General features: G+C 43.4%; 1 protein-coding gene across 1 annotated transcript; it reads left to right on the top strand.

The window, feature by feature from the left end:
- Nucleotides 1-269: 269 nt before the first annotated feature.
- Nucleotides 270-23496, top strand: LOC107190645. The gene is made up of 21 exons (XM_015579481.1): nt 270-345; nt 891-935; nt 1670-2741; nt 3522-3885; nt 4255-4564; nt 5188-5687; nt 5930-6225; nt 6571-7078; nt 7467-7608; nt 8165-8338; nt 8948-9493; nt 10023-10929; nt 11391-13576; nt 14078-14790; nt 15832-16196; nt 16824-18208; nt 18695-18879; nt 18974-19128; nt 19741-22150; nt 22337-22780; nt 23181-23496. Exons 1-21 carry the CDS (start codon nt 270-272, stop codon nt 23262-23264), a joined length of 12867 nt encoding a protein of 4288 aa, XP_015434967.1. The 3' UTR covers nt 23265-23496.
- The last annotated feature ends 648 nt before the right edge of the window (nt 23497-24144 follow it).

Here is a 24144-nt window from a genome sequence, read left to right on the forward strand (position 1 = left end):
TGGTGTAACCGTCGTTTCCTATTCGAACAGTCACCGGTAGAGGGCGCGAGGTATTCAGTTCGCGCGCGGCGTGTGACGGGAAGTTGAAACGAATTCCTCGTTCAGAGTTTACGTTACAGTGAAATCTGATCGCGTGATTCGAGAATATATACGGTGGCAGAATGGAATAGGAGACCGTCCCTTGCGGACGAGGGGATGAAGTACGCGTCGTGACAGGTGCAGCGATCTCGTGGATCAAACGGAAAAGAAGCGACAACAAAAACATTAGGATGGACGAACGATCGTGGTGCCGGGCGGCGATTTTCGTTGTCGCGATCTACGCCGTGATCGGCACGGTACAGCCAGGTAAAATAATCATTTTACTTCAGTGAACCAAGATGATCAAAGATGATTTAATTTCTGTCTCTGTATGGAACTTATTAACGTCTGTGTATCGTTCGAACTCTCCTCGTACTATCACGAACAAACTCGGCTTCCACTTAGGGAAAAAGGGGCGTAGAAGTTTTCTACCACTTGGTAAATTTATTCCAGGTAGTGAAATAAATGTTAATTGAATGTTAATTTGGCATACATTTCAGTAATTCCAAATACCAAATGGTAAGAGGCCCTTATCCTACGTCACTTTTTCCCCTAGTGGAAGCCGAATTTGCTCCTAAGTATACATATTCGGTTATCATCCGCGCTTGATACTCGGCTACGCGTGTTTTCCAAGAAGTTGCAGCGAGTGCACAGTTCGCGTATCTCGTCTCCCTTTTTATCGGTAATAGCGTAACCGTCCATTCACAACGCGGTTTGTCCAGCGGGAAACACGAGCCACGCGATTTCTAAGAACACGACTTGTTTTTTTTTCCATTCGTTTTTTAATCGTGCGTCGGTTTATCTCGTTTTAGAAATCATCAAGGACCCGACGCTCTGCAGCCGAACGAGATGCAAGGGTAAGCTGATTCGTAGAATTTTTCGTATTATACGAAACACGTTTCGCCGTAGATTGTATAGCTGGAACTGTAGAGTTGCGACTATCGAGAAGGTTATCGATGAATGTCGACAATATCGAAATGTTATAGATGTTTCGACATATCGATAATGTCGTTAAATTATCGTTAAGGTGAACAGAAACGACTTAGGTAGACTGTAACGCATTGTAATTGTATAATTGGTATTAAACACCCGCTAATACATTTTAATAATGTATAAAAGTTATATCTATGAAATTCAATGACATTTCCATTGATCATTCTTCATTATATTATAAATAAAAAATATATTTGGGTTAGTCATATGACTCTACGGTGCTCGTTTTTGGTACGTTTGGCAGTTGGTGCGTATTCAGTTTTCCCGGGTAGTCAATATTCAATATTCTTATATGTAAAGTTAATTATATTCTCGTGAAAATTAGAATTCACTAAAACACAAAATAAGTAAAATATTTTTTAAACGTATTTGTATTACGCGGGTATGATCCTATTTCAGCAACGTTGCCAAGTCCTCCACATACTCCGAATAACCATACAATAATCTACATATCCTGGACTTTATTGTCAAATATCTTCCTGGATTGTCGCTCGGCTGACGCCATACAAAAAAAAAAGTTAAATTTTGTTGACCAGTGTAATCGATAGTCGCATCTCTAATAGGTAGCCGAAGGATTCAATTTTCCGCGTGTTTCCAGTGCCAGCGAGTCGAAAATTCAAATACGAAGAGGGTGTCCAGTACCGGTACCGGTATTCCGTGGACGTGAGCACGAATCTCGGAGGCGAGAATTACCCGGAACCGCGGAACGAGTCAACGTTGAGGCTCGACACGGACCTGATTGTCAGTTTCACCAGCCCGTGCGAGGGTAATCTGAAGTTCTACAACGCTAGTTTGAGCCACGATGCACGAAAGTACAATTCCGAGTTCCCGGATCGTGCTGGCGCCGATTTCAAATCGAATCTCGAGCGATACAATCTTCGATTCGCGTTCGACGATGGCCGGATCGACGAGCTCTGCCCGAGCAAACACGAGCCGGTTTGGGCGTTGAACCTGAAGAGGGGTGTTCTGTCGATGCTGCAGAACAACATGCGTCGATTCGACGTGGACCATCACGCGGAGGAGCTGGACGTGAACGGGATCTGCGAGACCAGTTACCGTCTGTACGAGGCCAAACGCACCAGTCTGGTGGTGAAGAAAACGAAAAGTCTCGCTAACTGCGCGTACGGCTCGAAACACTTCTCCGTGATACAATCGAACGTTTACAGAAGTCCACGTTCCCGTTTGTCGCGTTATCCACTTCTCGAGTCGCGTACCGAATGCGAGCTGACCATCGATCATAATGTTTACAAAGAGGTCGTTTGCAAAGATCTGCACAGGCTGCAACCGCTTTCCAGCGGGAAGACCGGCGCCAGAACCGAGTCGACCGCTGTTCTTCGATTGATCAAAGAGACGAAGGACGAACTTGTGGATGAATACGAGGGGAACGTCGAGGACCAGGCCGACGAGGAGGATGAAGATGATTACGTCAAGGAGAAACACGAGAAGGGATGGGATCGCGGAAGAAGAACCACCCTCATATACGATTACTCGAAAACACCGAGGACCGTCCACGGAGAGCTAAGAACAGCTAGGGATCTGTTGAAGATCATGTGCAGATCGCAACGGTTCTCCGAGACGTTCACTGGGTTCGTTCATTCGGCACGGCTTCTCGACTATCCGTCGTTGTCCCAATTGTTCGCCAGGGCCAACACCCTTTGCGAGAACGGAAAGTGAGTAGAACTTCAATGGAGTTTATTCGTTTACGATTCGGGGACGTTTGTCCATCTTCGGTGGGATGACAATCGGCTATTGTATGTATTGTTACGATGTGTAAGAATAGACCTTTTATTTTATGGGAGTTGGTGGCCCATCTAAACTGTAGTACCGACACCTTAAATAGCCTGTGATTTTAGTGACCTCTAAATTATGAGAACGCTGAATCTACGGTGGGTAGTGACACTAAATGTTATTCCGGAAAAGTGGATTTTTATAAGAAATATACATTGGATGAAATGTCTATTCTTATGCCCCATTGGTGGTATTGTTTTCGACTGGTAGTTTGACGGCTGACCGTAACGGATTCTCGGGGATTACCCGGGCTGGTTTTTCCATAATTAGGGACTTCTTCGTGCAATTGTCTTGTGCATACCTGACCAGCCGGGTATGTACACTACCGTACAGAAGTATTTATCTGGACACTTAAACTGGGTGTTCACTCTAACGATGTCCATGATTTTTCAGCCATTTTGACAATGTAATAAAGTTATGTTATTAATCAATATCTGTTTTGAGAGGACAAATAGGACTGTATCCTTATTTTTTTTTTCAATACTGCCCCGCTATTATAGAATTGCAATGTATAGGTTAAACAAATTTTTTTTAACTGTAATAATTTCTGTTAAGCCGTCTTCAAGATGTCACTGGGCATCATTTGCTATCTGGGTTGTATGTTTCTCAATTTCCTGCAACGGCGAAAAATTCTCTGAATGTCGTTCTTCGTGCTTTTACAGGAAACACATCGTGGACGCTCTGCCGTTCATGGGCAGCAATGCGGCCGTGAACGTGATGAAGGATCTAATAATAAAAAGATACGTCGATCAGACCACGGTGAACAATTGGGTGACAGCGTTCGCGTTGATCCCGCGGCCGAATCAAGAGATGATCAGGGCTCTTTCGCCCCTTTTGGAGTTCCAACGGCAGATCCCCGAGGCTCAGTTCATTCTGAGCTACTCTGCGATCATTCACGCTTTCTGTTCGACACAGGGAGCCTGGTGCAGCAATGTCGATCAGGTGTCGAAGTTCCTCTCGTACTTGGAGCAGAAAATCGAGAAGGGTTGCTCGCCTCGGGCGCACTCTGCTTCGACGATCAAGGACGTACGTGAATCAATTTTTTCGGTCTCGTAACTAAACTGATTAGTTTCATGAAAACGTCTTATACGATTTAGCAGCTGAAAAGATACGAGATATCATTAAATATCGAAACAAGGTGTCCATTTTGTTGATTTCCACTTGAATGAATAAAGTTCAATATAAAAGGAAGTGATGGTTAACACAATTGATTCTATTTTGCTGCTGCACAGTACTTTGAAATAACCCAGGTAGCACGCGACTCCTTGAAGACGCCCTTTTTATGGCTATTTTAGGTCTGAGACGTCTTTAAGCCGTCTTCAAGGCGTTATGTGCTATCTGGGAATGGTCCAGTCTTGTTCAGACGGAAATGAATGATTCTCAATACGATTTTAGACAATAGAGGCTCTGAAAGCGATAGGAAACATGGGTCTAGAAACGGATAGCCTGCTCACGCGACTGAAGGAATGCATCGACGACGTGGGTGGATTCCTGCCGATGGAAATTCGCGTGGCGGCGGTCGACGCCCATCGCAGGATGCCGTCTTGCGAGAGGACGCGAGATCTGTTCTTCCTGGATTACTACCGGAACTTCACATTGGACACGGAAATACGTATCGCGTCGTATTTACAGGTGATGCGTTGCCCCGATTACAACATCGTGAAAACGATCAAGCACACCTTGAAGATGGAGGAAGTCAATCAAGGTAGTTTCATTTTTTCTTGATACGTGTTTGGAGAGAGTAAAAACAAATCGAACTAATGACACATTTTTTTGGGTACACTTTCCTCAGAAATTCAATGGTAATAATCGAAAAATTGAAAAATTATTTGATTAACTATGAACATTAGAAAATTCGTATTAGTGTGGTGTCCGAGGGTTAACATTCATTTACTGAAATTTTAATGTTCATTTAATTTGCGTGAAACAATATAGGATGTCCCATTTTGAAAATATAAGAACACCTTCGAAATTTTGTAGAAAATGAAAATAATTATTCTAACGTACGTACCCGTTGGAACCATGCAACTTTCGCTGGAAATGTTTTTTCAGGCAGCAAAGTAACCTTACGATTAATTTGAAATCGTCAAGTTATGTGTTCCTTATTCTGTTATGGTTCCACTTGAAAACTCGACTTTCAGTCAATAACATCCAGATAGCACATGACGCCTTTAAGACGTCCATTTTACGATTAGTTTAAGGGGTCATTAGGCGTCATATGCTATCTGGGCATTAACAATTACATTGTGATATAATTATTAGAATATATGTTATGTGCATATACAGGGTGTTCTGTATATATTACAATATAACAATTATATTATACAGTCGGGACGTTCGTTTGGAGCCACTTGACGAACCTCTACAGTTCTGCGTCACCGACGAAGATCGAGGTGCAGAGTCTTCTGACCGACCGTGATCTCGGTGACAAGTTCAACAGCGACAGAAGAAAATTCTCGCGGAACTACGACGGATCGTTCTTCTCCGAGGAATACAATGTCGGTGCAAATTATCAAGGGAATCTGATCTTCTCCCCGAAATCGTACATACCCCGTTCGGCGACGTTCAACGTCACCTTCGATCTGTTCGGCGAGTCCGTGAACGTTTTCGAATTAACAACGAGACTCGAGGGACTCGAGTATTACGCGGAGAGGATATTCGGTCCGGACGGAGTGTACAGTAACGAGAAAGTATCGGGATTCCTTAAAACTTTCCTGAGAAGGTTCAGAGAGGCGCCGAACGAGGAAGACTACTGGAAACGCGTCAAACGGCTGCCAAACGTTATCGACAATAACTTCGATCATCCGAGAATTAGTCTCGGTTACAAAGTACGCGAGAATATTATTATAAGTAACGCTGTTCGACAAATTTTAACTTTCTTTTTCTACCTCATAACGGTTAACACTAGAACTACCAACGATAAACGCATATCTTTTTCGATCGATCGATAAATATCGCAAAGTTTTGAAACTTTACTAATTTCTTAAATGTCATGTCGTAATAAAAGTTACGAAAGATCTGAGAAAATGTATTGTTATAACATTTTAAGTTCTGTCTTCGTTTTTGCCAGGTATTTGGAAACGATCTAAAATACTCGGTCATAAACGGCGATAAAGAAATCCGAGAAGCTTTGTTACGCTTGAATCCATGGGAGAAATTTAAGCAGATTACTTCAGGAAAGGAGATTCACTATGAAAATGCCGTGATGTTCTTGGATTCCACTTACGTGGTGCCGTTGACGTCCGGCTTGCCGGTGCGTCTCGATTTCGCTGGCTCCGCGGCGTGCAATTTCAAGATGTCAGGGTTACTCGATCTGAAGGGGATCTCTAGAAATGATATCGAACTTGTCAGCAACATTGTGCCCAGGTATTTGCATGCCTATTGTTCGATGAGTATACAGGGTGTCCCAGGCAACTGGAACAACAGCCTGTTCCAGTCTGTACCTCCTAAACGGTTGGGAATAGAAGAAGATGTTATAATTAAAAGTTAAATGGTATCAGACGGTGCATAATGTGCAACTAATTTTATGCACTTTTGTGCCTCGGTGCATCAGAAAAATGCAACTGCACTTTTTTTTTAATCTGATAAAAGCTTTGTTTTTTTTATTGTATTTCACACATCTCCATCATCTATAAATGCATAAAATTCTAGTAATAACGATCGGACCGATTCTATTTGAAAGTGCAAATATTTTTTCACTTTTCTAAACAGCGTGAGCGTCGATGTCGTCGGCAGTATGACCGTGGACGCTTTTTACAAGAGCGCAGGCATCAAATTACGGTCGAACGTTTATTCCTCCGGCGGGGTTCAAGTACACTTGGACATAAAGGGATTGCGTCTTGCTCGTCTGAGTTTGGTTCTGCCGAGCAAAAGGATGGAGGTGTTCTCGATCGGAACGGAGATCCTTCTGACGGCGGGCAACGGAGCAAAAGTCGAAGAGAAACCGTTGGGTGTTATGGTCGCCGGCCAGAACGACAGAAGCTCGAAGCAAGCGTTTGTGCCCAGTAACATCATCAGCAACACAAGTTGTTCATGGACCGCTCTCGACAGACTAATAGGCTTAAAGTTGTGCTTCGATTATCAGTTATCGAACGTGACGAAGGACTCGAACGCGCCATACTTTGTCTTAGTCGGGCCCTCGCTCTTTAAGATTTCGCTGATCAAAGCGGACCCAACAGCCAAGAATTATTTGTTGGAGTACAAATGGGAGAAAACGGAGGTACCAATTTCTTCTTCAGGGAATCTTATTGTGTAATATCTAGACTGCGGATTTTAATGCAAAATAACATTTTCTAAAGTAATTTCCCAGATAGCATAACGCCTTAAAGACGGCTATTTTAGGTCTAAGTCGTGTTTAAGCCGTCTTCAAGGCGTCATGCGCTATCTGGGCTGTGAAGGCAAAAAAAATTTATTGGAAATTTATTTTTCCTTCTAAGTATCTTATTGGGTTCAGAATAAAATAGAAAACTCGTTGGATCCAATGAAAGTTTTGTCTCCTTTCTTCTATTTCACAGAGCCCTGTAGGTTATAAATGCAGAAAATCCACAGTCTAACAATTTCATTTCAGAGCAAGAGTATGTATAATGATTCTTCGTGTTTCGTTGCAGAAGCAAAATGTATTCAGAATCGCGTTCGACACACCTGGATCCCAAATGAACAGAGAAATAAGCGCGACCGTTTCCTTCGACGCGGAATCACATAACGTTACCGTTCTGCTGCGATCCACTGGGAATTCTATAGTGGCGGAGGGTAACGATATATTTTTTACCATTGACGCAACTTCAATAGTTAACACTAAACCTATCACGACCGGTCAAATGATCGGATTTGCCTCTTAGTCAGCCAAACCTGCAAAACCAAATTTTGTCCAATGTCTGTTATAAAATTATAGCTACAAATTTCATGCAAAATTTTCAGAAATTGACAGCAACATGTGCAGTAAATTAGCTTGCGCAAACCTTGTTCCGGTTTTGCTCTCAATTTGACATTGGTTATATTGCAAGACCAATTTGCTTTACCATTTTGTTAGCCGGCGTTGCTTGCAAAACCCAAGTCAAAGGCGGAAACAGATGGCTATGGTTTTTTGACAATTTCGTTATTTATTGCTGGCAATTTGCTCGAAACTTGGACACAATCCAGATAGCACAGGACGTGCAATGATGCCTTGAAAACGGCTTAAAGGCGCCTTAGACCTAAAATAGCCGTAAAATAGGCGTCTTAAAGGCGTCATGTGCTACCTTTTTGAATGGTTCGATAGGTTTAGTGTTGAGATTCGATGACGGAAATTAAAAGTCTCCTTTTCCAGGCACCTACAAGAGCACGGAAAATGAGACGTTTATAGACATAGGTTTCGACATAAACGGCACCAAACACTTGGACGCCAGTTTGGGATACTCGACCAAGAAGTTCACGTACGGCTACACTTTCAGCCCGCAGATGCACCTGATCGTGAACAACGAACGGATAGCAGCCCTTTCAGGTAATCGATTTATTCCAAATCTCCAACGCAAAGATTTTTTTTAAATTTTATTTTATTTACGGGATAATTCCCATTAGAATACAAGTGGAAAAATATATACACGAGAAATACAGTGACTAATCAGGAATCATTGGAGGCTCACGAAAGTCTGTCACCTGTATTCGATCAAATTATCTAAATTTTGAAAAATTTATTACAAAAGCATAATAAGAGCAGTAATAAACAGAATATATTAATAGAAGTTGCTTAAAAGTTTTGACACCTAATTGTTATTTAACACTTTATTGGCCGGTAGCTTATCAATAGGCTTTTAAATTTCAGCGGTTATAGACAAGAAGCCTATTAATGTTACCCTTAAATCAGGGTTACAGAAGACATTGTTACGTTATTCGATTAGACTTTTTGCTATTTTCCATGAATGTGATTTCCTACTATGATTGAACCGTCTAATAATATTTCCTTGGTTGTTAGTCGTTGGATCTACTGAACCTAATAAACAGCAACCGGTAGATAATCTGTTAAGAAGTCTGTGAACGAATGTGACTGTATAAAAATATTAAACTATATTTCCCGTGGTTTCGATATTATCTGTCTATCTTGACTGTAAAGGCACAATAAGGAACGCCTGGAAGAACGACGTGCTGCAATGCGACGTGGACATGACATTCCGTACGAAGAAAGTCTGGAGCAAGCTGGTCGGCTACCTCGTGAAAAGAAACGTCAGCCTGGCCAGTGATTTTCAGTTGGAGTATCAGTTGCAGAAGATGCCCAAGAAGGAAACTCTGCAGCTAGAAGTGTCATTGGCGAACCGTTCGTCCAAGACTCTGACCCACAAGGCGGCCGATCTGAAGCTTCGTTCCACCGCGTACCCGCAACTGAACACTGTAATAATCGCGTGGTACCAACAGGCATTAGGCCACCTGGAATTGCACGTCGAGGTCAATTCGAAGCCGCACCTGATGGACGACCGTCACAAGCTCACAGCTCAATTGATCCTCTCGTACTCGAAGATGTATTTCCAGAATCAGGACACGAAGATCAGCGCCCTGATCGCCATAACGAAACCCATACAGAACTTGGACATCAAACTGGGAGTCAACCATTACGCCACCGGGCCAGAGTCGAGAACCAGCCTGCTGATAGGATACGCTCCAGGTTCGCCAGTCGTAGCATTCTTTATAACTAGACTGCGGATTTTTATGCAAAATGGCAGTTTCTAAAGTAATTTAAAAAACAGGAGTAATTGTGGAAATTTATTTTCCCTCTTAAGCATCTTATTGGGTTCAGAATAAAATAGAAAGTTTTGTTTTTTATTGTATTTCACAGAGCACTGTAGGCGATAAATGCATAAAATCCGCACTCTATTTATAACAAATCATCCACAATTCCTGTACTGATTGTTTAACGTTTGATACAGATAGCACATGACGCTTTGAAGACGGCTTAAAGATGCCTTAAACCTAAAATACCCGTAAAATGGACGTTTCCAAGGCGTCATGTGCTCCCTAGTATACAGTATCGAATATATTTTTGCGAATATCTCGGAAACTAAAGCCGATCGCGGTAACATCTATAGGAAAAAGTCATTCAGAATGATGACCTTGACAACATATTTCAAGGTCATTCAAATCAGCGAGGATGTACCTATTCCGAATACTTACCTTTGACTCTTGTATTTATCTAGGAAAAGAGATCACTCTCACCGTGAATCTGGTAATGCCACGGGGATTGATGTTCGTAATGGAAGGACGCGCGAACCTAACGATCCCGAATCTGAACTCGATGTTGCTAAACGTGCGTATCACCGAGAGATCGAAACGAACCTACGAGTTGGAGTTCAGCGAGACTTCAGTGACCGGGTACAACGTGACGGCCAGGGGCACGTACTCCGACAAATCTGTCGCCACCGTTGTCAGCCACAGCCTGAAGCTGGTCCTCAGATCGTCAACATTCGTCGGCGATGTTTTGGTGAATTGCAAGCTCTACCGTAATTACAACGACATCAGGGTCAACATGCTCGTGGAACAGGTCGACCACGACAAATACGCGTTCGTGCTGAACCACACGGTCGTGTCGCCGAGGGATTTTGTGTCGTACATCGAGGCTCGATACAAGAGTAACGTCTACTCGGTGATGACGAACGTCGACACGGACCGGGAGGTACGCATGGAGGTGCATCTGGACAAATGGCGGGACATTCACCTGGCGTTGACCGGCGTGAACGAGGAAAACAAGAAAGGTTTCGGGGCGGAGGTGAAGTGGGACGCGAATCGGGATCCGTCGCTGAAGCTTGCGATTTTTTTCTCGTTGGACAAACCGGCGATTACGGAGGAACAGCTGCTCGAGAAGAATCTGAACGCCGTGATGACCTTCACTTATCCAGGTCGTTTTATCACCGGCTCGTGCCGCGTAGCCTCCAAGGGATACTACAATTACACAGTGGACGCGGCCATTCATTGGAATCCGGACAAAAAGATCGGATTCTTCATCGCCACGGAATACGATGTTAAGCCGTGGATAAAATCGATGAAGATGGAGAGCCAGTTCCTGACGCCGTTCGAGAACTGGAAGAGGACCGCATTGAGCGCAAAGTAATTCTCGTTTTGCATTCACTGTTCTTACTTTTGGTGTGTAAACACTAAATGCTACTTGTGAATCACTCGTGATTCGATCACGTTCGTTCCCAATCACGGTGATTTTTCACAGTGATTCGTGATTTCTCCTAAAGTGAAACCTAACAGTTCTCTACACGCGACACATAATCTGTATATTTTACATTAACGACATCGAAACAAAAATTCGAGTTATATCGTATAAAGTGAAGGAATAATTAGAAACAATGAAGAATAATGAATAAATTAATGATTATAAATTATAATCTACATGCTTGATCGATTGTTGTAATGAAACCGACGATATCAATATTTTCAAACCGTTCTGGCATCCTGCTGCATTGCCAAATTTGTCGTTCAGAAAATTTTAACTATGTTACAACTTACATCTCATACTTATCCCTGTAAATCGATCGATATTTATCGTACTTCTTTCGTAGGTACCTGCAAGAACAGAACAGGATCCGGCTAAGCGGAAAGGCTCACTGGAAGGATTCGCAACGTCTGATGGCCGATTTCGACGGCAGCACAGAAGTGCACGGAAAGATCAAAGAGTGGAAGGCCATTTGCGCAGTAACCAGTTCCGTCCACTCGATCTCATGGACCACCGTCAACATCACCCACAAAATTGTCGACGGTCAGACCGCGGACACGCGTTTGGTGGTCAATTACCACCCTGACAAGGTGATCAATGCGTGGAGCATCTGGTACTTGGACAAAGAATCCGACAACGTGTTCAATTTAACCGGTTACCTCCACCTCGAGTCCCCCGTGACCAGTTACAAGAAAACGGACATGAAGTGTCAGCTGCAAATACTGCCCGATTGGAAGTTCCTGGGAACAGCGAATCTGGACCTGGACATGAAGACCTACACAGGGAAGCTGATCGGCGATCTCCGTCGTTTCAAGGAGTCCATGGTCCAATTCAACGTGACCACACCGCTAGAGAAATTCTCCTTCGTCCGTGGAAGATTTGGTCTCTCGGAAAGTAAAAGACATGCGGTCGCCGAAGTGGTGACCCCAACAGGTCCTTTGGGCGTTGAAGCTCTAGCCCAATTCTTCACGGCTGGTTACGATTGCAACGTGAAACTATCGGTCGCCACTTCGTTGGACGTTCTCCAGCAATCCTTCCTGATAGCTAAACTGAACAATCGCGAGGTCGACTTCAGGGTCGCGTACAACAACATGATCGCTGGCTTCCAGGGTGTCTGGCACTACCGTAACATCACCGATTTCCATTACACCTATCTAATGTACACGCCTATCGCTGGGTTCGAGAAGATCGGCGTGATCGCTAAGCTGATCGTCGTATACACCGAAGAAGAGAAACTGGACCTAGACACGGAGTTCTCGGTTCGATTGCTCGAAGTACGCGTCGGGGTCAGAGCTAAAGCAGGACCCAAATCACCCCCTGTTAACATACCGATCAAATCGCCGATCAGCATGACGGAGAACACAACCATCGATGAGGATTATCCAGGCGTTGAACTGCTGGAAGACGAGGGGGACAGTAATCTTTACTGGCACGGCGAGATCGAGGTGAATCCAGGGATCGTCGAACCTGTCCTAGGCGAGCTGGACATAGACCACGAGGGTTCGCTGTACAAGATCCTCGGCAGCCTGGAATGTTTCGCTAAAAAGATTACTCTAGACGACAGGTTCTATATAGAAGATCTGTTCAACATGAGGAACGAATTAAACGTCCTGACTCCGTTCGATTTCGTGACGGAGATCGTCTGCCTGAACGCGTTCGTCGTGAACATAGAGGTGCCCAGTTACACGATGCAACTGACGGTGAACGTAAGACGCAAAACAACGTGGTACGAGTCCGGGATGGACGCGTCCTACACGTACAGCGAGAAGGAAACTGACGATTCGCAGACCCATTTCCTCAAGCTGAACATCAAGACTCCTTTAATGTTCCTTGTGTTTCTGAACACTAATACTACCCTCCAGGTGGACGAGAACTTCTACAAAGCCGTCGTTGGTATTCGTGCGCCGAACAGCGTGATCGATCTGCAAGGGTCCTTGGAGACCGAGGACGCGGTGATCGACACGGTCCTCGTTGTCGAGATCGATACGCCATTGGTGAAGCTACCGAGATCCACGATCACAGCGAAGAATGAGTTCACGGAGAAGGAACGATATGTGAAGTTCTGTGTGGATATTGCCGAGCCGGTCGCGAAGTCTGTGTTCTTTCAAAGCGATTGGTACATGGCGGAGGATCGTTTGAAGGCCTCCGTGAGCTTGAGGACGTGGCTGGAATCGGTGAAACGGCTCGAGGCTGATGTTTCTTACTGGAACGCTGTTGCTGTAAACGATACTGCTAATCTGATTGTACATGTGCTACACCTGGACGATCGAGAGTATAGATTGTCGGGGAATTACAGCCAGGGATCGATCGAGGCGGAACTCTACACACCGACGACGACCGAGCCGCACTTCGAGTTCCATGGGGATTTAAGAAAGATGAATGATACCTTGTATAATTTGGAAGGGGAGCTGGTGAACACGGTGACTAAAGGGAATCGTCAAGTATCGGCCACGTTTGTCACGAAGAATAATTCAATACACACTATGGAAATGCGAGTGACACCGAAGACGGGATCGTCTGTCGACGGTATAGGTAAAGATGGCATGATGTATACAGTACCGGACAAAAGTATTCGTACACCCTTTAAAACGGAACAACTTTTTTCAAATTGGTCCAAATGACTTGTGTTCTTTTGTAAAGTTGGGGACATTAGTTTACTAAACGATGTGTAAAAAAATTTTTAAAAGTTGTAATTGGGCGGAATCACGAAGAAAATAGTAAAGGTCGTTTTTTGCAACTTATTTATCAGAGGCTATAATGAAAATTTTATAAATACATATCGAAGATTTACTCTCTATAGAGAGTCAGCTACGAACCACCTTAAAATCATAAATCCTTGAAAATATATGCGTTCTTTTAATAGAGGCTGTTGGTCGTGTTTCAAATTATACTGCAATATTAAATATTACGCAAAAATTGTGTAACTCCAATTTGTTTCTTGTAGGGTTTCACGAATAGTTCATCATAGTTATCATGAATATTTACATAATAATTTTTAATCCGTATTTTAATCCAATTTGATCCCATCCACAGGTATAGGTGTGAAACTTAGAAAGGAGAAATACGGTTTAAACCTGGCCGTAGCAGGAGAAGCATTGAACGGAACGATGGACATGAATTTCATCAATTCCTTCAACTGGGACTTAAGGTCGAGCGCGGACGTTCTCGAAGAGTCTGGCAACAGGAAGCATTATCTGGTGAACACGTTTACAAACGCTCAGGTGAACGGTAATATAACCCTGTACGTTCACGCTGAAACACCTCTGGAGGACATCAGGAACGTCACCTTGACCGGAAACATGTTGCTGACCAAGACCAGCGGGGACGTCGGTGTTCGGAACAGTTTGAACGAGGACACGCATTACGCGAGCCTTCAATGGAGGCTGATGTACATGGTGGACATGTTCGGTAGAGTCCTGGCTGGATATCGAATTGAAAAGTACGGTACCAAAGACGTGGACACTCGGCTGTACTTCAAGAATCCTGGCCAATTGTTCAGGAACATCGACGCTGGATTCGACGTGGACGTTGATCGGGAAAAATGGAAATTCGCGGCGAACGCGACTGTTGGCTTCCGTGACCTGGAGAACATCGACGGGGTGTTTATTGTCAGGCTACCGCCACCAGATGGCGACGACCATCGGTTTCTGATCAGCTATCACGCGAACAAGGGCGTCACAGACATCTCATACGTGATCGGCTACAACACCGTGAAGGCCAAAACGAATTACGCCTCCGATGGATCGGTTCGTGGCCAAATACACTATGTATTTCTATTCTAGTGCGTTTTCTAACCCTTTCGTTACCACTGTTGCCGTATGGCTGCGTATTCTAAATTACGAAGTAAAATATTAGTATCGTGTATTTTGTCATATCTCTGAGTCACCTAACGTTTGAACCTGAAATATCTTTGTCGTTTTTAAAGATACGGCAAATGTCTTAAAGACAACGTTGAATGGTTCAATGGGGCACACGATGCCAACAACATTTTTGTTTTTAGAAATATCAAAGTCATCTTCATTCTTTTAAATGAAAGACCAAATATTTATTTGGTAATTTCTTAATAATACGGCAATGAAAGGGTTAATTACCTCAGTAGCATTTATGGTTGGCCAACGGTATCCAACAGTAGGGATATATAGTTAGTGTTTTTGCCTACACATTCCCAAAATGAGGCCTACAACGAAAAAGTTATGTCAATTTGCCAACGAATATTCAATGTTGGGGCTACAATGATTATAGTTGGTTAATTAACAAAAAATTCACAATGATAATACAACATTGCTCCACCCAAAGTTTGCCAACATTTAAATATGAACGTTGCTACAACCAAACACTTTTTATTATATTTCAAATGAATTTTTTTGTTTTTTTTTTGGACATTTTGTGAAAATAGAGTCAGGGGATAGAAGATTGGAAATAACTTATAATAATTATTTGTAATATTTGTAAACATAATAAATTATAAAGGTAACTTTGCTGGTAAACCACTCGTTTACCTTTTTAATGTACATATACAATTTATACATGTATATAATTATTATAACAAGTGATTAATATAAATATAATTTCCAATGTTATACTCCTTCAAACATTTGTAAAGAATTTCATGGAAGTCTAGTATAGCCAACTGTCTTCCTATTGTTAGTTTATCGTAGATACTCAACAATTGGCCCTAATTCTAACTGTTGGCCAACCAATAGTGCATCAAAGGGCCATCAAAATGCCAACAGTAATTGCTACTTGGGTAGATGATGTTTTCCCAAGTGTGTTATGTACGTTTACAGGTATACATGGGCAATCGAAACATCAATGGCCACTTGAGGGCATCTTGGGGAATGCTACCCATTCAGTCCGTGAACAATCTCTTCAACGTCAGCTTCGACAACAATCAAATCGATCTGAAGTACGCCCTTCACACACCGAAATTCCAACAGCAAGAGACACTAGTGTTTCTGTTTAATTACGACGCCACCCTGACCACGGACAGACGTTTGTTGAACGCGAACATATACTATCCAGCCAGCACGCATATCGGTTCGGCGAACGTGTCGTACGAGAGCCTGTTGAACGTCAACGGAACGGTGAACGCTGTTCTACCACTGGCGAATATCTCGCAGCTTGAATGCCAGTTTCTGGTGTACACCACTCTGTAAGTGGATCCTCGATTCATCGAGACGATATTATCGGAACAAAAGAAGAAACGCACGCACTCCTTTGTTTACCAACTGTATTGATAATGTGAACAATTAACACTAGAACTACCGATGATAAACGCGTATTTGCTTCGATCGCTGGATAAACGTGGAAAACTTTTGGAAATTTAGAAATTTAGAAATTTAGAAATTTAGAAATTGACTAATTTCTTCACTCTCATATCGTAATAAAAGGTGCAAAAGATCTGAGAAAATGTATTGTCATACCATTTTAATCGTCGTTGTAAGAATTGTATTGACCAGTTATTTTGACTGGTTTTGAAGTTAAACTAAATTTTACTTGGTTTTAAAGAAAAATGCAAATTTTCAACTTTGAACATTTCCTGTGTTCAAACATTAATAGTTATTCAGTTGATAATATAACTAATAATAACTAATACTAACAAGACCGATCCCTTCTTAATTTAATATTATTCAATTAAGAATTTAATGTGCAGTGTTTCCCTTTATATACATAATAATAATAGTACAATATTTATTTTAAATAGAACTATACATTCGAATAAATAATTAAAAAAGCTCACTTTACCCCAAGGTGTCAGTCTCATATCCGTATGTTTCAGCCAACAAAGCAAGCGATACATCAAGGTATTATGGCCCCAGAACACGGCCATATTGGATTCAGACTACACTTACCGCAGCGAGAAGCTGGACTCCGACCTTGACGGACTTCTGCACGTTGAAGTGCCACTGCAGACCCGTCACGTTGGTCACTTGACCTACGGTTACCAGAAACGGCCACAGGTGACCACAGGTTACTCAGAGATGACCTACAACGGGCAGAAGGTCCTGCACGGTCGTTACAACTCGAAGAGCGAGTCCAGAGCCGGTTTCGAGAAGGATCGTATTCAGATAGCGATCGAGAACTCCCTGAAACCGTTGGGTATCGTCTACATAAACCAGTACGAGTACAGCGCCGGTAACGAGGGAACGAACTACCCAACCGTCGAGTACAAGCACGTGAACGTCTATCAATTGAACAACAAAACCGCGTTCAACGTCGCCGGCGAATCCCGTGTCAGAACCACCCATACCGGCCAGGACGTTCATCTGAAGGCTATACACTCGAACAGAACCGTAGAACTGAAGACTGACTACCAGATTCTACCGGGTGAATTCGATCAGAACAGTTCTTTGAGCCTGGCCAAGGACGTATGGATCTCTTATCGAATAAACATTTTGAACAAAACCACAGAGGAGGTGGACAATCAGTTCTTGGTCCTAAGCGTGTCCTACCCTAGAAGGAACTTCACGCTGGACGGTTCCTATTGGATCAGCAGCAACGAGCTCAGCTCCGAGATAAAGCTCGACTGGGATCGCGAAACCGATCAACCGAGAACCGTCGGTGCTCTTTTCAACTGGGTGAACGTCACCTCCGATGAGGTCCTCGGACGACAACGGGCCACCTTTAGCCTAAGACACCCGAGCTTCCGGAAACCAGTCTCCCTGCAAGGTGAACTGGCCAAGAGAGACTCGAGGGACCTGGTGAACGTAGCGATCACCGCCGATTACTCCGTCGATCCTGAGAAACTGTTCACTCTGTCTGCGTTGTTGAGGGATGAAAGTGAGCTACCGAGCACTAGAAAGTATGCCTATAAGGTAACTGGAAGCCACACCAGCACCAAATTGGAGCTCGACCTTCAAGGATTCGTGCGCAAGCAGGGGGTCACTCTGTTTGATGCAGTTAATAATGGCAGCTATAAAAGAAGCTATTCGACTGGGGAAACTGGGAAGCTAGAGGCCCGTTTGGATCTTGTTCAAAAGGAGGTGCTTTTCCAACGGGAGTACAACGAGGCAGTGAAGTATTTGAATGTTCGATATTATCCATCCGAGAAGACGTATGCTATGAATGGTAGTGTCGTTAACACTCCAGAGTTAAATGCCACTGGAGCCTTCCTCTTTGATCCGGGCGAGAAGCTGACGTGGATGATGCTGAATTACACACCCGGTATGTTATACTACTTAGGTCTTACTGGTGAGGCTTGAGGGTATAAGCTGTGTCCTTTTGAAATTATTTTCCTAACATTTCGCAAGCACTGTAGGAAATTAATGGATGGATAAGCAAATATAAATCATTCCACGCGAAATCGGACACTTTTTAAAGCACCATTTCGGATTTTGTTCAAATTTGGATATGTTGTAGTCTTTAGCGATATACAAGCGTATTTCGAAGGAGTTTTGAAAGTTTAAAAAATTGTTAATTTTACAGACGTTTAAAATTTAAGGTCAGCCTTCTTTCAATAAATCATAACTGTTGAACTGACAAACTGATCGAAATGAGCTTTGTGGGTATTTAAAGTGGAGATGTAACAGTACCAAATAAAAAGTATTTCAGTTAGAAGAAAATATTTTTTAACCATTTATTTAGATTAGATTGAATATTTTTTAACCATTTATTTAGATTAGATTAAATATTTTTTAACCATTTATACAGATGCCGTAGAGAGCTTGCGGATGTACGGAAAAATTCCCGACGCCAGGTACGCTGTGTTCAACATCTGGAGGACCTACGAGGAGGACTTCTCCATATCAGACGTGTCTTTCTATTTGAAACTGAACCACTCTAGGCTTGTCACATCCACTCTTCGCTGGAGACCCGAGCTAAAAAGCGATATTATTGTGAGACTCGGTTTTTCAATTTACAAACCAGGTTCAGACACTTGATTTCCTTGAATAAGTCTAGTTTGAAACAAGGTGTTTTTCGTTTTTCTAGAACGGTATTAAAAAAACGGCGACAGATATGTATAACAGTGTGAACAACGACGCTGACTATTGGAAACAGTACGTGAAGAGCGAGACCGTGAGCGTGATCTCTGATGTTTGGGACGATGCTCAGGAGGATCTTCAAGTATTCCTCGACGACTGGAAGTAAGTACGGTCAACGTCCCTATTTCTAATCAATGAACTGCGGATTTTTATGGAAAATAAAATTTTATGAAGCAATTCTTGAAGACAAGAACAAAAATAGGAATTTCTGTCTTCTGTTAGGTATGTTGTTGAGTTAAGAATAAAATAGAAAAATTGTTGCATTCGATGAAAGTTTTGTCTGTTATTGTATTTCACAGAGCTTTAGTTCAATAGAATATTTTCTAAATTCTATAAAATCAAACAAATATCCTTAAAAAAGAAATGGTGTTATTTAAGATGAATATTTTAATCTACATATAATTACAAAATTAACGTATAGTGTTCCAATCAATATGGCTAAATATCACAGAGTAGTGTTCCAGAGATTACATATAAAATTAATTTGATTGAATTCTGTTTGTTTAAAATTGTAGGAATCATTAAAAAAGTTTTTATTGTTATTCTTATTAACTTTTACATATAATAAATGGTTTGCGGCCGCCTAGGTGCGGGGCCACCTTTTGCATCCCCGCCAGAAACGGCCCTGGCCCCGCCCATGGCAATATAGTTAGAGTACACTGTAGTTTAGTTCAAGAAATTACCGTTACCGTTAACGTTCCGCCTTATTCTTAGCAACCTGAAGGAACTGCAGACGGACCTGGAAGAGCTAAAGGTCTATTTGAACAATTCCTACAACGCCAACGACTTCTACATCAAGGACGCGGTCACTGTCGCGGTGTACGTGATCGACGAGCTCTCTCTGCGCAGCCACATACAATCTCTGCCGAATATTCTCAACGAAATATGGGCGATAATGGGTGAATCGGGCGAGGCGATCCGGAACTCGTTGCTTTGGGCGATCAAGACTGTCAAGCACGCGTTCAACAACTTCTTCGACGTCGTCGCGGCCATTTTAAGGGGCGATCCGATCACCGAGGTGGCGAACATTATATACAAACTGGTCGAGAAATACGACAAGTTCGTGAAGGATCTTCACGTGTCCTTCATCAAATACATGGAGAACCTTTGGGGCAAGATCTCCCAGTCGATATCGCAACAGTGGAATCGATTCTTGTTGCTGGTCGAGCCTCTGTTCATTCGTTGCATACATTATTTGGAAACAGTTGCCTGGAAGGCGAGCAAGGAGGTTCTAGATTTTCTGTACGATCGTAGAAACGATCTTATCGCGTCGCCATATTTCGATAAGCTCACGAACTTGACCCAGGACATCGACAAGATCTATCGGGACATCAAGGCGAACGACATCGTCACGAACGTACAGAAATATTCCGGTCTGGTGATGCAGTTCCTCAAGGAACGGTACTTCACCTTCGTGCCGTTCGGCAAAGAGCTGAAGGACGTCGTCGAAGAGATCGTCACCGAGCTGAAGGAGCTGCAGAAGTTACCGTCCATTCACTACGCCATAGAGAAGATGCAACAGGTGTACGAGAAGGCGTACTACTTTTACGACTACCTCGAGATACGAGCCAAATTGGAAAGCGCTATTCGGCTGATCCACTCGAAGCTGATGGACATCAGTCAAACGGCGCTGCAGGCCGAGAGTCGCTACAGAGAAGCTAAGACGAAATTTATCTTCGATCCACATATAGGATTAATGTGTCTCGAGCAAAAGCTTCCGATGTCCTGGCACGCTTTCAATCAGACTCCAGAGTTCAACGAGATTCCAGAGTTCCGGGCCATCACCGACATGAGATCCTACTTTGTCTCCTCGAACGTGACTTTCTGGAGCCTCTACCGATACAAGCCGTTCATCGAACCCCTTAACTGGCTACCGCCGTTCAGAGCGCAGGCGATGATCATCGGATCGCGACACTTCACCACATTCGACGGCCGCCACCTGGACTTCGTCGGCCCCTGCACGTACCTTCTAGCCCGTGATTTCGTCCGGAACACGTTCACCATTCTCATAAAGTACGATCTTAAACCGGACCGAGTCACGCACAAGATCATCATTCTGATCGGAAAGGACGCCGTCGAGCTGGATATATTCGACAACAGCATCAAGATCGTCTCCGAGCATTCGCCAGCCAGCCTGACCAACCTGGAGCTTCCCATCGAATTGGAGAACGGAACCACGTACATCTATCAAGCGGAAAACGTGATTACCGTGGAGCGTAGGCCAAATCAATTACGATTAGAATGTAATTTGAAGTTCAACCTGTGCACTCTGGAGTTGTCCGGATGGTATCACGGAAAAACCGCTGGTTTGCTAGGTACTATGAACAACGAGCCAATGGACGACACCACCAGCTCGAACGGCCTTGCCACCGCTGATGTAGGAACCTTTGCTGGAAGTTGGACGATCGACACGGACGAAGAGTGCTCGAGTAGGTCGAATCTGACTTCGACAACGAGACAAGATGACGATGAACTTGTCACAGAGTTCTGCAACGATCTATTCGTCAACCGAAGTTCCGAATTCGCTTCCTGTTTCGACGTCCTGGGTCCTGATGATTATTTCAGAATGTGCAACGGCAGCTCGAGCAAACCGGAAGCCTGCACGATGGCGTTGAGCTACATACAAGTCTGCATGTTCCGTGATACGTATTTAAGAATACCAGACGCGTGCACCAGCTGCACTGTGATAAACGGTAGCCAAGTGGCGGAGGGTCAGTTCAAGCGACTGGAAGGCGAGAACGTGCCGATGTCGACCGATGTGGTTTTCATCGTCGAAGGGAAAGACTGTAATCGCGACATCAAGCAGAATCGCAGTATGGATCAGTTGGTCACTCAGCTGAGCAAAGAACTGAAGGATCAAGGTCTGGTCGACAATCGATGGTCCCTGGTCGTCTTCGGGGCGGACCGTGTATTCGATCAACCGAGGAGCGTCGTTTTCGATGGGCAGATCTTCACCAAGAACACGGCGCGATTTATCGATTACTTCGACCACGTGCCAGTCGGCGACGGGAATCGCGACATCTTCGCCGCGATCGTGTTCGCCACGAAACTCGTCTTCAGGGCTGGTGTATCGAAGACGTTCATCCTGATGCCTTGCTCGCACTGCGAGCCGGAAAATCAAACGGTAACGGTTCCCTCTTCTTGTTCCTCTGAAAGGCTATAGCCGAATAAGGGGGTCAAATGTGCCCCTAAACCAACCATGAGCCATTGCAAGTTGAATTTGATTTAGGGTCACGTTTGACCCCACCTTATTCGGCTGTACCCTTTGTAATCCCTTTTAGGCAGGTTTACTGACAATACGAAATTCTAGCTGGACTACACTGTGCTCCACGAAGCCTTGCTCGAACACGACGTCACCCTTCATATATTAATGGACGGTGACTTCGAGTTCGAGAAGGAGAGGCTGAACAAGATATTCTACGGATTGGACGCGACCAAGTCGTACACGAAGAAAGACTCGAGATCGTTGATAGGTGATGTCGATCTGAGGCGACAGGTGAAGTTGTCGAAGAGCGCGCTGGGCTACTGTACCCCGTTGTCGCTGGAGATCAACGGGACCATATTCAGCGGCGATAAATTACGATTCGACAAGCTGACCTCGATCAAGAAGTTCGTCAGCGTGTTCGCAAAGAGGGTGGCTCTGACCGCGATGCCGAATCCCTGTCAGGTCTGCGAGTGCACCGCGGACAACAACGGAGTCACGCGAATGGAGTGCATACCCTGCGTTTATCCAATCCCAGTCTCGGTGGACTACGTGAGTATTTATGTCTAATATACAGGGTGTAATGAAAATGTTGGAGGAACGGAAATGGGAGACTCGTGGGGTGATTTGGAACAAGTTTTTCATTAGCGAAAATATTGTCCGAAACTTTGTTAACGAGATATTAATGAAAAACCCCGACCAATCAGAGCGCGAGTCTGCCAGTCGAGTTCCCGCGGTAATGTTCGTTACCAATCGCAGCGCGGAGCGATTTGTCATAATAAAATGTTCGACGATAATGTAAACAGAAGACTGTTTGAAAATGATGGCGATCTCCACTTTGCCAATACAGAAGATGTAAAAAATATCTACAAAATTTCTGTAAAGGCCATTTGAAGTTTGCATGAAAAATGCAGGAAATTGTATTAATTTATCGTTTTTTTTTGTTTGGCAGGATGCGTTTAACCTAAACGATTCACTGATAGCCCTACAGCCGCTGAACATCGATTACGGGCAAATCGATATCGATGATAACTGAAGTACCGCGGGAGGTACGAATAGATTATTAATCACCGTCAACACATGATTTTGTTTATTTAACGTGTTATACTGTAAAATGTTTAACCGAAGCACTTACCTTTTGATAATAAGTATTTAAGACGCATCGTTACGCAGTGTAGCGTTGTGTGTAACGCAAAAAAAAATATCGTGTATGTGCCATACGTTTTAAGTTTTATGTAGTTAATTTTACATATTTGTAAAATAGTATTCTGTGTACGATTACTTGAAAATAATTCGAAAGGAATATTATGTATACAGATAGATAAGATAGAACCAGTCTCTTTTTATTAGTTAACGACGCTACGCACCTTCTTGTTATTCGCCTGGTACAAATTTTTCATTAAGAAACTCAAGTGCGCGAATAGAAGGAACATATTTCACTGTACGAATTTTACTCCCAAAGAAAGGAACAATATCGAAGCAAATCAGCATAATCCGTCATACATTATTGGTAACTTATATTATCAATCGCAGTTCTCATTTTTTTAATGCAACTTTTGATTGATCCTTTCTGAAATACTAATTATCGACAAGTATACTTTAACGCAGTCCCGTCCAACTTGGCTCTAAGGAGAGGCCCCTCACGCGACTGTTTCCCCTTCCAATCATTCGATCGCACCACGTGTCTTCGAAGACAAAAGAAGCTCAGAGTCCTGTCTCTGTTACTCCACGTAATGGCGGACGGTTCTTGGCTCTATAGAGCCAAATTTGGAAAGCACTGCTTTAATGCATTTACAAATTGATCAAACTATCGGATGTAAACGCAATGCCATTCCTTCGATCTTCATTTAAGATCGTTACTTGGATCCTGTTTGCCATTTGACAAGATGACTATAAAATAACTGAGAATACGAAAC

This window comes from Dufourea novaeangliae, unplaced genomic scaffold, assembly GCF_001272555.1.
Source record: "Dufourea novaeangliae isolate 0120121106 unplaced genomic scaffold, ASM127255v1 scaffold170, whole genome shotgun sequence".
In the NCBI taxonomy this organism is placed as follows: Eukaryota; Metazoa; Arthropoda; class Insecta; order Hymenoptera; family Halictidae; genus Dufourea; species Dufourea novaeangliae.